This window comes from Galeopterus variegatus, unplaced genomic scaffold (genome assembly GCF_000696425.1).
Source record: "Galeopterus variegatus unplaced genomic scaffold, G_variegatus-3.0.2 Scaffold1626, whole genome shotgun sequence".
In the NCBI taxonomy this organism is placed as follows: domain Eukaryota; kingdom Metazoa; phylum Chordata; class Mammalia; order Dermoptera; family Cynocephalidae; genus Galeopterus; species Galeopterus variegatus.
Genome location: NW_007727737.1, coordinates 265,176 through 280,509, shown reverse-complemented (window position 1 = coordinate 280,509; position 15,334 = coordinate 265,176). Strand labels below are relative to the sequence as shown.

The following is a 15,334-nucleotide window of genomic DNA, read 5'->3' as shown; positions in this document are numbered from 1 at the left end:
AGCGCTGCCGCGCTTCCCAAGCGGCGCACTATCCAGTGTGCCACCGGGCCGGCCCCGAGAATGTTGGATTTTGTGCATCATCATGATTATTCTTGCAATATTTTCAAAGTAACTGAGTTTACTTTTCACACTAGAGTTCGCTGAGAAGAAAATTACTATAAGCATTTATTGTAACTAATTGGATAAAAACCAATAATAATAAAGCTTGTCTGCAAAGCATTCCAAAGAGTACACGCATACAAAAGGATTGTCAGAGCTCACGAAGAGCTCAGCCTTTATATCAAACAGGGCGTTGGAAGAAGAGCAGTTTTCTGCTATGCCAGCCTGGGGAGGATAAAGAGACTTCTTGAGACTTACCAGTTGTTAAATTCTTTACCATTTGACCATTTCCATGTCTGACCAGCTTCGTTTTTTAGCCCAATCCAATGTTCAGCTCTACCCACATAGCGTTTCAGAAAGATCTGAAAGAAAGCACAAAGGAGTTGTTATGTTAAACAACCTTTTGGGCAAGTATATAATAAATCCCACTTCTCAAAAGCTGCAATTTGAGGGACTAGTCATATGTGACTAACTTTTCCTACATGAGGTACCAAGTTTTCACTTTAGAAGGAAGCAGAAAGAAACCATAAATTAGCTATTTAGAATAAAATAGCAATATTCTATGAAGTTGTTTTAGAGTCTTACCAATTCCTTTTCAGAGTCGATGACAGCAAGAGTAGCACCACGTGTGATACAAGAGTTTTGGGCCAAGGTCCAGCTTTTTGTTTCAGTGGAAATAAAGTAGCATTTCCTCTGGTAGCCAACCCAATCATCTGAGCATGAAGAAACATTGTTGTCTGATAAAACTGGGAATGCATATAGGCCTGGACAATTGTATTGTCCCACTGTGAATAGAAAAATGGTTTGTTTTAGTAATGAAAGAAACCAAATACCCAAAGCATGCAAAACTAGTCCAGGGGATGCTGTTCTGTGCTAGGTGGTAAAGGACAAGCATCAAGAAGAATTCTGGAAAGAGTAAGAAGAAAGCAGGTTCTCACCTTCACTGACCTTTCATCATCGTATGCAGTGTGAGGATAAGGTGGTGTCTCTTTGGTCATAATGTCAAAAAATGGCAGGAAAAAAGAAAAATCCTGAAATAGTCTTTGGACTAGAAAGGGTGAAATGCATTATAAATTCTAAGTAAGGTTTTGAATCTAAATGCAGAGGTGGAAGAATCTGAAGATGTGGTAGACACTACACTAGATTGGGAGGTGAGGGAAAGAGTAGTGTTCAGAGAACTAGTTCGAAATACAGAAAGACCTAAAACCATAAAATTTCATATTTGTAAAAGACACAAATGTATCTTGGCATAGCTCTATGTATTACATACCATATCACTTCTGACTCTCTGGGAGCTTCTAGATATGGTCTTAATTACCTACAAGTACCATTCTGTGGCCTTTGAGATGAAAGAAAAAAGACTAGCCACTTGCTGATAATCAGCGGATTAGATAATAAGTGTGAAGCCCACATGTTTCCTAGATAAATATATGTTCATTTAGAATCCAAATCAGTCCCCTTTATTCTACATATAAACATCTTCACAAATGTAATTTTCTCCTACAATGATGTATAAATAACAGGCACTTTTAATACTTATAAAAGTATTGCACTAATCATCCAAGGACCATGGGATTATATTTAATATTGATTAAGAAATTAGTCATGTATGGTATATGAGATGATCCTAAGTTGACAAGAATTTATGAGAACTAGACCAATCTAAAACCCATTGATTTCATCTGGGCATGAATGTTCACAGCTAAGAGGCTTTGAAAGAACTCATGAGGGATAGACGCACCTGATAAGGCAATGAGTGCTATGATCAAAATGGTGATGAAGACCACAGTCACTACAGCACAGGGCACAGGAACTTGAAGGGACCCTTCATGATGTTCTGCAAAAGAGGGGCTGGTGGCATTATCTGAAAAGGAGAAAGTTGATAATGAATTCAGGCAGACTATGAAAGAAAGACAGGAATACAGGATAATCTTTTGAGGTATTTAATTTTTAAAAAGTAGTTATGTGTTCCCACATATCCTTATATGGACTTTATAAGTTAATTTTTCCCAACTTTTGAGTGAATTTGGATTTTATTGGCTAGAAATAAAACAATTTAGACATAATTCTTAGATGATAAAACATCTCCCCAATATATGTACTTCATAGCTATGAAAATTCCAAGAATGTCATAATTTTATTGTTTTATTCACAATCAGAACATTTTTAAACACTCAGTGACCCTAGAAGACATGTGAAAAGAACAGACCAGGCACACTCCTTTAACCTCCTTGTAGTTACTGTTTAAGATAAATGATGTGAATAAGATAAACATGGATAATGTAATAAAGTAAAATATTGAGTTGAAATATAACTATCTAAAACTAGAATGACTAAAAAGAAAAATAAAAAACTGGCAGTACGTTTTGGTGAGGTTTGTGCAGATGTGGAGAAACTGGAATTCTATATTATTGATAGGAGAACAAATTGGAAAAATACTTTGGAAACTACTTATAAAATTAAATATAAGGCTGGCTGTTTAGCTCTAACCATAGAGCATGGTGTCATAACACCAAGGTCATGTGTTTGGATCTCCATACTAGCCAACTGTCAAAACAAACAAACAAACAAACAAAAAACCTGAAACACACAAATGAACATCTAACCTATGATCCAGCAGTAGCTCTACTCCTATGTCATCCCCAAGAGAAATAAAAATTTGTTCTCAAAATGCCTTGTTTGAGAATGCTCATAGCAGCTTTATTCTTCATAGAGAAATCCTAATCCTAGATATAACATAAATATCCATCAATAGGGGAATGGATAAACAAATTATGGTATATCCATACAAAGGAATTCTGCTAAGCAACTAAAAAAAAAAAACCCCACATAAACAAAAACTAATATATACAACAAATGGATGAATCTCAACAGTAATAATACTGCTTAGTGAAAAAAAATCCTGCTCCCCAAAATTGTATAATATACAAGGGTACTTCAAAAAGCTCATGGAAGGTTTAGAATTGTCTTTCAATTCTAATTTTTCCATGAACTTTCGGTAGCACCCTCACATATTTCCATGTGTATGACGTTCAAGGATAGCTGAACTAAGCTATAGTTACAGGAATCAGAACTGCAGTAGCCTTTGTGGGTGTGGGAAGGGTCATTTCCTGAGGTGGGATATAGGAAAACGTTCCAGGGTGATGGAAATATTCAAATGTTGATTGGAGTTGTGTTGATACTACTGCCTTTAACTCATTAAACTGTACAATAGTGATATGTGCATACATCATATGTAAATTATACCTCAATTAAAAATAATATATGAATGAACAGTAAAATTTGAATTTTCCAAGAGAAGTTAAAATAAGAAGAAATGTAACAGTATCACAGACCAAATATTGGGTGGAAGTGGATTGTTTCATTTACCCTTCTGTATGATGGTGACACAAAGTTGAAGTTTTCTTTGATAAATAAATATTTGTGGAAGGATTTAGAATAGGAATATGATGTGAATGATGATTCTTAGTTACCAAAAGTAAAAAGCAACAAAACCTGAAAACAAACAGAAAATAACAAGAAGAATATTTGTGGAAGGATTTAGAATAGGAATATGATGTGAATGATGATTCTTAGTTACCAAAAATAAAAAGCAACAAAACCTGAAAACAAACAGAAAATAACAAGAACGATATCTGTTCTGGAACATAAATAAATAACTGAGAAAAGAAAGAAGGAAATTTTGTGAATCTGGTATTTTATTTTTGTAGGATAAGCTATCAGGATTTTAAAAATGTGGCCCTATAACAAATATACAGTTCCCTATTATGTTCTCAAAACCTGAATTGTAAAATGACTACTTGAATGATATTATAACTGACAATGAAAAAGTCTCAAAATGCAAAAAATCCTGTTTTTAAGCATGGATGATTTTTGTAACTAAAAGGATGTCTATATAGGACATATCTTGAAATTCATGTCTTGTTTTGTTTTTTCTTAAAACATTTCTCTAATGTTAAACTGGGTGAAGAGATGGTGCTTTTTTTCATAGTAATTTACCACGCACCAAGTGCCAACATCAGCTTTTGCTTCTTCAGGGGGTTCTTTTCCCAGCATAAGTCTGCATTTGGATTTTGCAAGAGAAACCTTTACTTCATTCCTATCTAGCTCTATTCCTCTCAGCTTCTCAAAGCAAGTTTTCCTTTTCTCACCCACATACAGTTGTCACTAGAAGCAGCCTTTGGTAGGGTGGTACAGAGCTCTGTTGAGTTTCACTTCTCACCATGTGAGAGTCAATTACACTGCTTGGATTCAGTGCAGCAATAGCTCTGGCTCTTCATCAAGTCCTAATATATTCACATAACTCATGGGCTCCGTCGTCTAGCTCGGCCCATTGGCTTGGCCAAGTGTGTAAACTATGGAGATGACTTTCAGATGACTCTCCATTAGTGAGGGCTATCATTACTCACAGTTTGATTTATCTCCTAGGTGACACAACATTCCCCCAACAGCACACTTTAGCTCTGATTACAGGTCCTGTCCATGAATGGCGAAATTGACAATAAATCCACCTATTTATTGCCTATTGACTCACCCAAGAGTTGATGCCCAATGATTTTTTGTACTAATCGAGCAGCTGTTAAGGGCAGCATAGACTTAACATTCAGCAGAAAATTGGAGTGATCTCAGGAAAAGTTAAGAATTTCTACATTAGATCTTTCTTTCAACTATGCTCTTTATTTATTAAGTAGTTTTATTATTATCATATTTATTCTTTTTGGCAGTTCAACTGGACCATAAAGTTATGGCTCACCTGGTTAACTAAAAATTTTAGTATCTTGTACTTGTTATCCACACTTGATTTTCTGTTCTTAAACAAAGGATAGATTTGCCAGAGGTATTGATACTTTTCTAAAGTTACCCAATCTAGTTGACACATACTTAGAAAACAATTTCTCCCTCAGAGGTTGTTTAGCTTTGCTGTTTCTAACACATCCCTTTATTACTTGATAACTCTTGCATACAAGTAAACTCTAGTTCCTAAGTGCTAGCATTTTAGGGCACTTCATTAATTAGGGAGAAAGAAGGATACATTTTTAAAAATCCAAGAAAGCCTGTAGAAACAAGGTATGGAAAAACAGTGGGAAAAATAACAGGAAATGGAATAGATATGTGGATAGAACAAACAAATAGAAACAAGGAAAATTTATAAGCCTATCATATTTTGATGAAAAACAAAAGAAGGGAAGATAAATGTCTGACTCATACAGAATTTGAAGCCAGAAATTGGAAGAGTAAAATAGAAGGATGAAATGGAGGAAAAGAGTCCCATAAAGATTACTGAAGCGGAAGTGCATTTTCAAGAATTATTTTGTGACATTCTCCTAATAAATTACCACTGGACACCATCAATATACAGATGCTTATATGGCCATTCTCTTAAAGATTGGAAACCTGCATGTTTCCAGCAACGAAAGAGTGCTTACGTGAGAACTCTGGATGAGACACACAGAATGCAGACAAAGATACAAGGAAAGGAAGCCAGAATGTAATTGTCTATGTGGAAACAGAATTTTCTGTAAAGGGAGGCAACATATCCTGGAGTATGGACAAGTAGACATGGAAGAGAGGTGGAGAGTGACTTGGCTAGGGCAGGGAGTTTGCTAATTAAATCTGAACATTGAGGGGCCGGCCCGTGGCTCACTCGGTAGAGTGCGGTGCTGATAACAACAAGGCCACGGGCTCGGATCCCATATAGGGATGGCTGGTTCGCTCACTGGGTGAGCATGGTGCTGACAACAGCAAGTCAAGGGTTAAGATCCCCTTACCGGTCATCTTTTAAAAAAAAAAGAAAAAAGAAAAATCTGAACATTGAGATGATGTAAACTGAAACAAAGAAAAAGATTTTTAAATATCTTCTGAAATTCACCTCTCCTGTCTCAGATTTACTATCTTTTCATAGATAAAGAGGTATTTTCCTCTTGCCAGTTTCTCCTTTGTGCCGACTGAAATACAACCACCTGAGCAAGTTCTCTAAACGACAAAGCCTCATTTTCTCCTCCAACTACCAGTATGTGCTAAGCATAATGATATTGCCAGTACACAAGAAATAGATTTGACTTACTTTCTTGTCCTGTCTCTGTATTCAAAGAGCTTTTCTCTGTTACGGAACAATCTTCAGAAGTCATCTTTATTCTCTAGATTCCTCGGTTAATCTCAGATCAAGTCAATCTACAGCGAGAGTTTTTGCTGGACCTCTCCTTTCAGGCTCTGGGTCTTTGAGTCTCAGAGGCATCCCTGCGCTTATATTCTGTCTTGGTGTCTCCACCCCCTTCCTCTTACCTCCTACCTGCTCGACGATGCCAGCTCCTTTTAATTTATGCTCCAGTGTGGTGTTGTGGTGAGGTATGGGTTTTCCCTGCTACAAGACATGTGCTTTCTCACAACTGTAGAAGAGACAAGAGGGATTTTCCCAGAATCTAAGACAGCCTTCCTTAAATTTTTAGTAAACACAAATAATTTAGCAGACAGCAGAATCTAAATAAAGAACTAAAAATTAAAGATTCCTATCTTTGATATCAAGATAATTTGGAGAAGGATAGTGTAATATTTTCCTGGAATCCCATTCATTCATCTATTCTTACATTTAAAGAGTAATATTTATTAAACATCCACTACATACCTAACAGTGTTTGTAGCCAGAGGATTTATTGCTGAATAGAAATTTTAAGATCTTTATTCTCATGGATCTCTCTCTAGCCTGGAAGAGTTTAACTTAGGAAGCAATGAGCTGGCCTTCAGAAGTGTGTCATTCACTTCTTCCCTGGGGACTAGTTCTTTTAAGGTACCATTTCATACGTAGATGCTTTAATGCAGGAAATAGAAAGCTTGTGGTCTGGAACTTCCTTGCTGTGTTCTAAAGTTGTTTATCATGAATAATCTGTTTCATTTATTTCCTGCTAATTTTCTTGTGGCATGTTACTGTCATTTAGATGGCCTTTATTTCATGTCATTAACATCCTATTATATCTTTCCTTTATCCTCAAGGTTACTCTGTTCAGACATCTCTGAAGCTTCAGATATTTGGAGTATGATTACTATAAGAAATATATTGCCATGTTATCAATATCATTCAGATAAGTTATTAAGGTCAACAGAGAATGAATGCAGAATGTTTATGTATGGTGATTTGCAGGGAGGGGGATCAAAATACCACTTTGGTTAATAACCTTAGTGCCCCAAATTTTATCACTAATATCACTTCTTTAGAGTAAAGACCATTGTTCTATTTTCAGAATAAAGCCTTGATGAAAATGTTATGCTTAGGTGGGTTGGAAATTATCATCTACAGAAGTTACTTGGATCATAAGACTCAAAGAGGAACATGTTGGTCCCAAAGGCTCTCTTTGCTGCTACTCTATTTTTAAATTTCTTAGTACATTTCTCACATAGTGGCTACAGGGTTAGTTTTATAATTGCCATATCATTTTGGTGAGATGTTAAACTCCTTCCCCTTCTCACCCCTGAAATCTTCTCATCAAATGTACCATGAAATCTAAAGATCTTCTGACAGCCGGGAAGGCTTTATATGTACATAATATGGCTCCTGACTCGTTCTCCTTCCACTTTCCCTATTAGCCACCACCCTCTCCAATGTACATACAGGGTCTGTACCTTTTCTCTAAAAGATGCTTCCTCCATCTACCTGCATGTCCTGCTCTCCTTTTGGTTTAATTCACTCACTGTTCAACCGTTATTTGCTCAGAGAAGTCTTCACCTGCCATCATACGTAAAATAGAAGCTCACACTCTCGCTTGGCATAATCCCATTTGTTTATTTTTCCTTTTGTTGCTTGTGCTTTTGGGGTCTTATTCATAAAGTCTTTGCCCAGTCCTACTTCCTGAAGTGTTTCCCCTATGTTTTCTTTGAGTAATTTTATGGTTTTGGATCTTAAGTCTTTAATCCATTTTGAGTTGATTTGGTATGCAGGGAGAAGTGCAGGTCCAGTTTCAGTCTTCTGCATATGGATGTCCAATTATCCCAGCACCATTTATTGAAGAGGCAGTGTTCTTGTTGCCTTTGTCAAAGATCAATGAATATGCTAATAAAAAGAAACTCACACTCTATGGCTTTTTACCTACCTTTATCTTTCTGTATATTACTGTCAATATCTGATGTTATATCATTGTTTAACAATTACTTTTCTTCCTAGACTTGCTGCTTGGAGGTAAGGACTTTGTCTGACTTTTCCCTCCTCTGTCTCTAACACCAGCCATAGTAACTGGAACCCAGTATACATTCAATACATACTTACTGAATAAGTGAATTAATGAATGTGAATTAATAGAAAAATGTATACAACTCTAAAAGTTCCAAAACATAGAGTGCTACTCAGGGAGGTTTGTAGGATCATGTGGTTGAGAAGCATATGACTTTAGACTGTCACTGGATAGCAAGGCTACACTTGAATAGGGCTCATGAATGACAAAAGAGGAGTTAAGTTCGATACTTAGAGGGATAGCAGAACCTGTTTTTAATGCTTTTGTCCATTTCTTCGGATTAAAGAAATATATATCTTTTAAATGCCTATTTATCTTCTTAAAGTTGGAAGATTTGGGTTAACATCCATACTCTGCCACTAATTACGCACACAGTGTTGTGAAGAATGCATGAGATAATATCACTGTTATAAATCTGCAACATTATTTGAACTCATCCAAGTCTGTAGGGTATATATAGAGAGAGAAAGAAAATGCCCTTAAATGCAGTGAAAACTTCACCATGTGTCTTTTCTACATGCAAAGAAGGACTTTTCAACAGTTGATTGGACTAACTTGGAAATCATGTTCCAGTTTTATCATTTATTAGTAGATCTTTCCCCTCTCCTGATTCCCATATAAGTGTGAAAATCTACTTTCCCTAGCTGGATATCGACTATCCTTGAAGACTGAATATTCTGGAACTATTAGGCAGGTTCGTATTATTAAAAAAAATTACAAGGTTTACAGACAGATAATCATCTTCCATTACTTTCCCTCATGATCTCTATAGACCAACTACATAGACCTTCAGTTTGCCCTTAAAGAAGCTGAGCTTAATTTTCACTTTATCAGGTGCATTCTTGCTCTGATCCTTTCTGCTCTCAGACTTTTCATCGTTAACTCTTTTTTATCATTTATATTTAATCTCATGTATCACTTCCTGAGCAAGATTTTTCCTGATCACCTGTATAAATTACCTTCCATTAGTCCCCATTTACTACCCCAGTCTGTTTCTTTTAGTTTACGGGACATATCACTATCTGAAATTTTGTAGTACATCTATTTACATAAGCTTTTAAAATCATTATTATTGTATTCAAAACCCAATACTAAATGAACAAAAAGCAAATCATATGTATAGTGTGCTGTTTCATCATAAAATTAAAACATACACATATACGTATGTGTGTGTGCTTGTGAGTATGAGTGTGTGTGTGTGTGTGTGTGTGTGTTTATATAAATATATATGAAACCTGGTAAGTAGAGTAATGGTCCCCAAAGATGTCGATGCCCTAATCCTCCTTGAAACCTGTGAATCCCTTACATAGTAAGAGAAACTTTTGAGGTGTGATTAAGGTTAGGAACTTGAGATTGGGGAGATTATCCTGGATCATCGAGATGTGCCCCATCTAATTATATAAATACTTAAAATGGAGGACACATCCTCACTGTCATCAGAATACCAGAGAAATGACAGCATGAGAAAAACTTGACCCACCGCTGCTGCCTTTGAACATGGAAGGAGGACCCAAACCTGTGACTCTGGTGGCCTCTGAAAGCCAAAACTGGAATAAAATGGATTCATCCCTTGAGCTTCTGGAAAGGAATGCAACCCTGTGGACACCTATATTGTAGCCTGATGAGGCACATGTCAGACTTTTGACCTACAGAACTGTAAGGTAATAAATATGCAGTTTTACCTGTGTGATTATCTGTTATAGCAGCAATAGGAAATGAGTAAACTGTATTAATATATGTATGTATTTGCTTTTATTTGCATAGACTATCTCTACAAATATACAAACTATATTGGGAACACTGATTTCTATGGAACAAGTATTAAGTGTCAAGAGACAGACATAGATAAGTGACTTTGACATTATATATTTATGTATCTTTTAGATTTTGAACCATCTAAATTTATCTGTTTTCCAAATGAATACAAATAACTTAAAATAAAAAAATAAAATAAAATCATTATTATTATTATTGTCTATCTCCCACTACTAGAAAGTACAGTCTTTAAGACTAGGAACTTGCCATCATTATTTAACAATGGAATCTCTAGTAACTGCAATAGAGCTTAGAACATACAAGGAATTCAGCAAGTGTTTGCTGAGTGATACATGAAAGAATACATATGTGAATATTTACTCAAGTATTTGTTAACTGTGCAATTTGGGGAAACCTTCACAACTCCACTGAACTTTGGATTTGTTATCTGCAAATGAAAATATTAACATTCACTTTTCAAGGTTTTTATAAGGAAAACATTATAAGTAGAAAATTAATTTTCTTTCATAGTGTTTGGTGTATATTAGGCATTTAAATGACATTTTAGTGACATGTAAGGGAGTGGGAGTTTGATACAATTCATGAAAAGAAAATGTTCCTCATTTGATGTAAGGCTCTCAGAGATAAGACTGAGAAGCCACAGCATAATTGCTGATGCAATGGAATGTGACTCTTGTCTGTCTGGGAAACAGACAGACAGAGGAAGCTGCTGTCTCCTACAACCACCTCTAACAGGTGTCACGGTGCTGAGGCTTTTACTTATGTGTAAATTACTTACACGGGTTTCCTGCTTCTTCAACTGTTATGAGGTGAATGGATACTGTACATATATATGTGTGTGTATATGTATATAAACATGTGTGCATACATATAATCACATACGTGTTATATATATTATATGCTAGGTATAATATGTGTTTTATACACACATTAGCTACAGAAAAATGATACTTAGAAACCTTATTTTTTTGTCATTAAACATTACGACAATGATCAAAATCTATTATCTTTACTCTGAAATCATTTTTCTTTGTCTTTATGAAGACAACTGGACAGCCAAAGTATTTTTGTTGAAATCAGCATTTGTGTGGGTGAGAAAGGTAGCTAGTGCAAACAGAAAAGCAGCTAAATTACAAGGAACCTGTGTTATCAGTGGGCCTCCTAGGTGACTACTGGCCCTCATGTTGTTTGAGGTCCTCCATAAGAGCCTGAAACTTTGTTGCAAAACTCATTTTCTTCATTAATTAATCTTCACTCCCCTTCCACAACTCTCTCTCCTTTTTTTGTTTTGAGTGTATGAAATGTCCCTAGATTTAAGAAAGTCATCAACTTAAATTCACACAAAGGAGTGAACAATGACTGGGGGTTACCCAGCATTGTCCTGGTTGATGCATGTTGTCCTGCTGCAATTAGTAGCATGCCATCTCACTGCAAGAGAGTCCTCTGAGGTGCAATGCACTGTAAGCTCATGGTACTAGTCAATAGTTGTTAACCAAATGAAGGCATCTCTCTATACTTTCTAGTAGTAGGAGACAGACAATAATACTAATGATTTTAAAAGCTTATATATAAATACATGAACTACAGCACTTCAGGTAGTAATATGTTCTAATAACTAAGAGAAAGAGAGTGAGGTGATAAATAGGGACTAATGGGAAGTAGTTTATATTGGTAGTCAGGGAATGTCTTGCCGAGGAGGTAATACATGAGATTGAACATAAATGGAAAGAAACACTTAGCCATGAATTATTTCCTAATTCCAGGGAATAGGGCAAAGCAAAGCACAGAAGGTCAAGATGCAGTGTGAGAGAGAGACTGTGGGGTCAGAGCGTTTTTCAGTTGTCCCTTATTCATCCAAATATGAAAGCAAACTTCTGGTGTGGGCAGCCCTGATGGGTTTAATTCTCTAAAGCAAAGAAACATATAAAGAAACACAAAGAAACAAAACAGAGCCAATAAACTCATTTCAATCTCCTTATAAGACATGACAATAATATCTTGTATAACTTTTCATTTTTTGACCTATTTTATGTCTTATTTGATAAATAATACGTCAAAAATTAAAAGACATCCATAAAGCAGAGATTATCGTTAACATTTTGTAGTTTACCTGAGAAAACTGAGGCTTAGAGAAATTAGTGTCTGGACAAAGTTGGAAGAAGTCATTCAGGGTACCAAAAAATGTAGCTCTCCTGCATGTGTGCCCTTATATGAAGCATCCGGGGGAAGGTCTCGGAAAGGAAATGAAGTAATGTCAGGTAGATGCTCAGGGGTGCACAACAGGCAGGATACACAGCCTTTATCAGACGGCAGCTGCAGCAGGACGTGGCGCTGGCACGTGTTCACAGGCCACAGACTTCCGACCTACGACAGCTTCCGGAGACAACCTGCTCATCTTTTTTTTTTTTTTAATTGTTAAGTTTTTTCTTCAATGGGTGAAATTAGGTTGTTGAATGGCTTTTAATCTTCCTGTGAATCAAAGCTTCAGTTTATAATGCTTCATTCTCTCTTAAATCAATACAAATTATGCAAATTGGTAAAATTTATTTTTATGTCACTGATGTGTGTGTGTGTTTTCGAACTGGTTACCGTAAAGGGTAAAAAAAGGTAGAAAATGAGTAAGTGGGGAATTTCCAGTTGTAAACACTTTCCAGCCTTCTCTTCTCTCTGAGTTGACTCTTTGAACTTTCTAATTTTCCTCTTTAGTGGAACATCTCCTAAAACACAAAAATGCATTTGGAAAGTGTAAGCTGGTATGTTTCTTCTTGACTTGAGATGGTGAAAGTAACATACAGTGTTCATGTATACATAATCTTGGACTGAAAAATTTGACTATTTTTGAAAGTAAAATACATAATAGAACTGAACCAAAGATGAGATGCATAATGCTTACCCACACCTTAGTACTCTAAATAAATTAATTCCAGGCTTCTCATGTGGACGAAACATTTTGGGGGACTCCCCTCAAAGAAAAAGGTATGGAAATGGCAAATGTAACATATAAAAATTTAAGGTCAGCCAGGGCCTGGGCTATTAATTGATTAAAATAAGTATCCATTTGTATTTAGGTCTTGCCTGATCGATGCGTAATGAATTTGAACAGAACTGCTTATCTTATCTTCTGTGGATCTGTTTGTACCTAACTTATCTAAAGAGAGAAAAGCCTTCAGGAAGAAGACATTCAGGGACTTTTACCATTCCTCTGCCCAATCAATTTGAAGTTTAAATGTATTAAAGTAGTTCTGGTGGATTGGATTGTACTTCACTGAGGCAAGATATTAGGAAAGGAAAAGGAAGCCCATAAAGGAGAATTCACCAGGAAGAATGAGAGGTCAAGGCAGACATGAAAAATCCTAACAGTGTAGTATGAATAACTTTACGTCATACTTGACAATTTATGTAAAACAGCCACTTCTCAGACAAACATCTCTTTCAAAACTGAAACAAAAAGAAATTTAAAGATTGAACGTTCCATAACTATTCAGTAAGTTGACTCCACAAGTAAATACATCCTCCTCCTTGGAAAAAAATTACCAATAAATAAATAAATAAATAAATAACCACCACAATCAACAACAAAAGCCCCATGTCCAGATAGTTTTATGTTCCAATCTACCTACATTTAAAGAAGAAATAAGAAATTACAAATTCTTTTAGAGAATATAAACAGATCAGATCAGGAAAATATTGCAATAAAGACAACCCACAGAAAAAACAAATTAAAAAGAAATTTAGAAAACTGAACTCGCCAACACATAAAAAAAATAAGGTCTGGCCAGTTAGCTCAGTTGATTACAGCACAGTGTCATAACACCAAGGTCAAGAGTCTGGATCCACATACTGATCTAAAAAATAATTTAAAAAAATAATAAATAAAGGGCCGAGCCCGTGGCGGCACACTCGGGAGAGTGCGGTGCTAGGAGCACAGGAGCGCTCCCGCCGCGGGTTCGGATCCTATATAGGGATGACCGGTGCGCTCACAGCGCTCACTGGCTGAGCACCGTGCGGCCGGTCTCAAAAAAAAAAGGACCAAAAAATAAATAAATAAATAAATAAAAATACACTACAACAAAACTGGGTTTATTTCATTCAAAAACATTCATTTCAATCAACAAACACAGCTTGCCACTACAACAAATGAAAAAGCAAAAATTATTTCAGAAGGTATAAAATAAAATATTTGATAAATTTAACCATAAATTTATGATAGAGGTACTAACATAATAAGAATCAGATAAACTGCCTTAATCTATGAGTTTAGCTTATAGAAGAAGGGTATCTTCTATAAAATATATCAAAGTTAATGATGAATAATTAAGAAAGCTTGCCTATAAAGTCAGGTATATGACTAGATGCTCTGTACCTCGGTAAATGGACTAAAACTAAATAAATAAATATTAAAAAATAAATATATATAATTGAGAAGATGAGTTATTTATAACATTTTATTTTTTATTTTATTTTTTAAAATTTTGAGATAATCAGAGTTACATGAGGTTGTTAAAGATCCCTTAAAGCATCAGCCCATTTCTCCCAATGGCAAAATCTTACAAAACCATAGTACAGTATCACAACTAGGCTATTGCTACTGACACTACAGAACAAATCCATCACCACATGAATCCTTTCTGTTGTCCTTCTGGAGTCAAACTCATTTCACTTCTCCAATCCCTTCCTCCTTGGTTTATTAAGAAATTGCCCAACTCTATTCCAGAGTGGCTGTACCATTTTATATTCCCATCAACAATGCATGAGAGATCTAGTTTCCTCACATCCTTGCCAGCACTTGCTGTTGTTGCTATTTGGTTTTTAAAAACATTTTAGCCATTCTGGTAGGTATGCAGAAATATACCATTGTGGTTTTAATCTGCATTTTGCTAATGGTTAATCATGTTAAATATCTTTTCATGTGCTTGGTTGCTTCTTGTGTGTCCTCTGCAGTGAAAAGTCTGCATCTTTTGCCCAATTCTAATTGGATTGTTGGTGGTTTTACTATTTTTTTTAAAAAGTTCTTTATGTATTCTAGATACTAGTCCTTTGTTAGATATGTTTACAAATATTTATTACAAGTCTGCAACTTGTATTTTCGTTGTCTCTACAGTATCTTTCACGGAACAAAAGTTTTAAATTTTGATAAGATCCAGTTGATTGAGTATTTTCTCTCTGTTGCTCAGATTAATTGATTTCCATTTCTTCATATCCAAGTGCACTGATTCTTTCTTCTGTCCCCTGTATTCTGA

The 15,334-nt window shown here is 35.6% G+C and overlaps 1 protein-coding gene across 1 annotated transcript in view; it reads right to left on the bottom strand.

The window, feature by feature from the left end:
• CD69 (CD69 molecule) overlaps positions 1-6,227 on the bottom strand; it is an 8,073-nt gene extending 1,846 nt beyond the window's left edge. The window contains exons 1-4 of the mRNA XM_008578074.1: positions 6,164-6,227; positions 1,841-1,963; positions 685-884; positions 358-461 (exon numbers count right to left, since the gene is read on the bottom strand). Of these exons, the coding sequence (XP_008576296.1) occupies positions 358-461; positions 685-884; positions 1,841-1,963; positions 6,164-6,227 (491 nt within the window). The remainder of the gene's footprint in view (positions 1-357; positions 462-684; positions 885-1,840; positions 1,964-6,163) is intronic.
• Between the last annotated feature and the right edge of the window lie 9,107 nt (positions 6,228-15,334).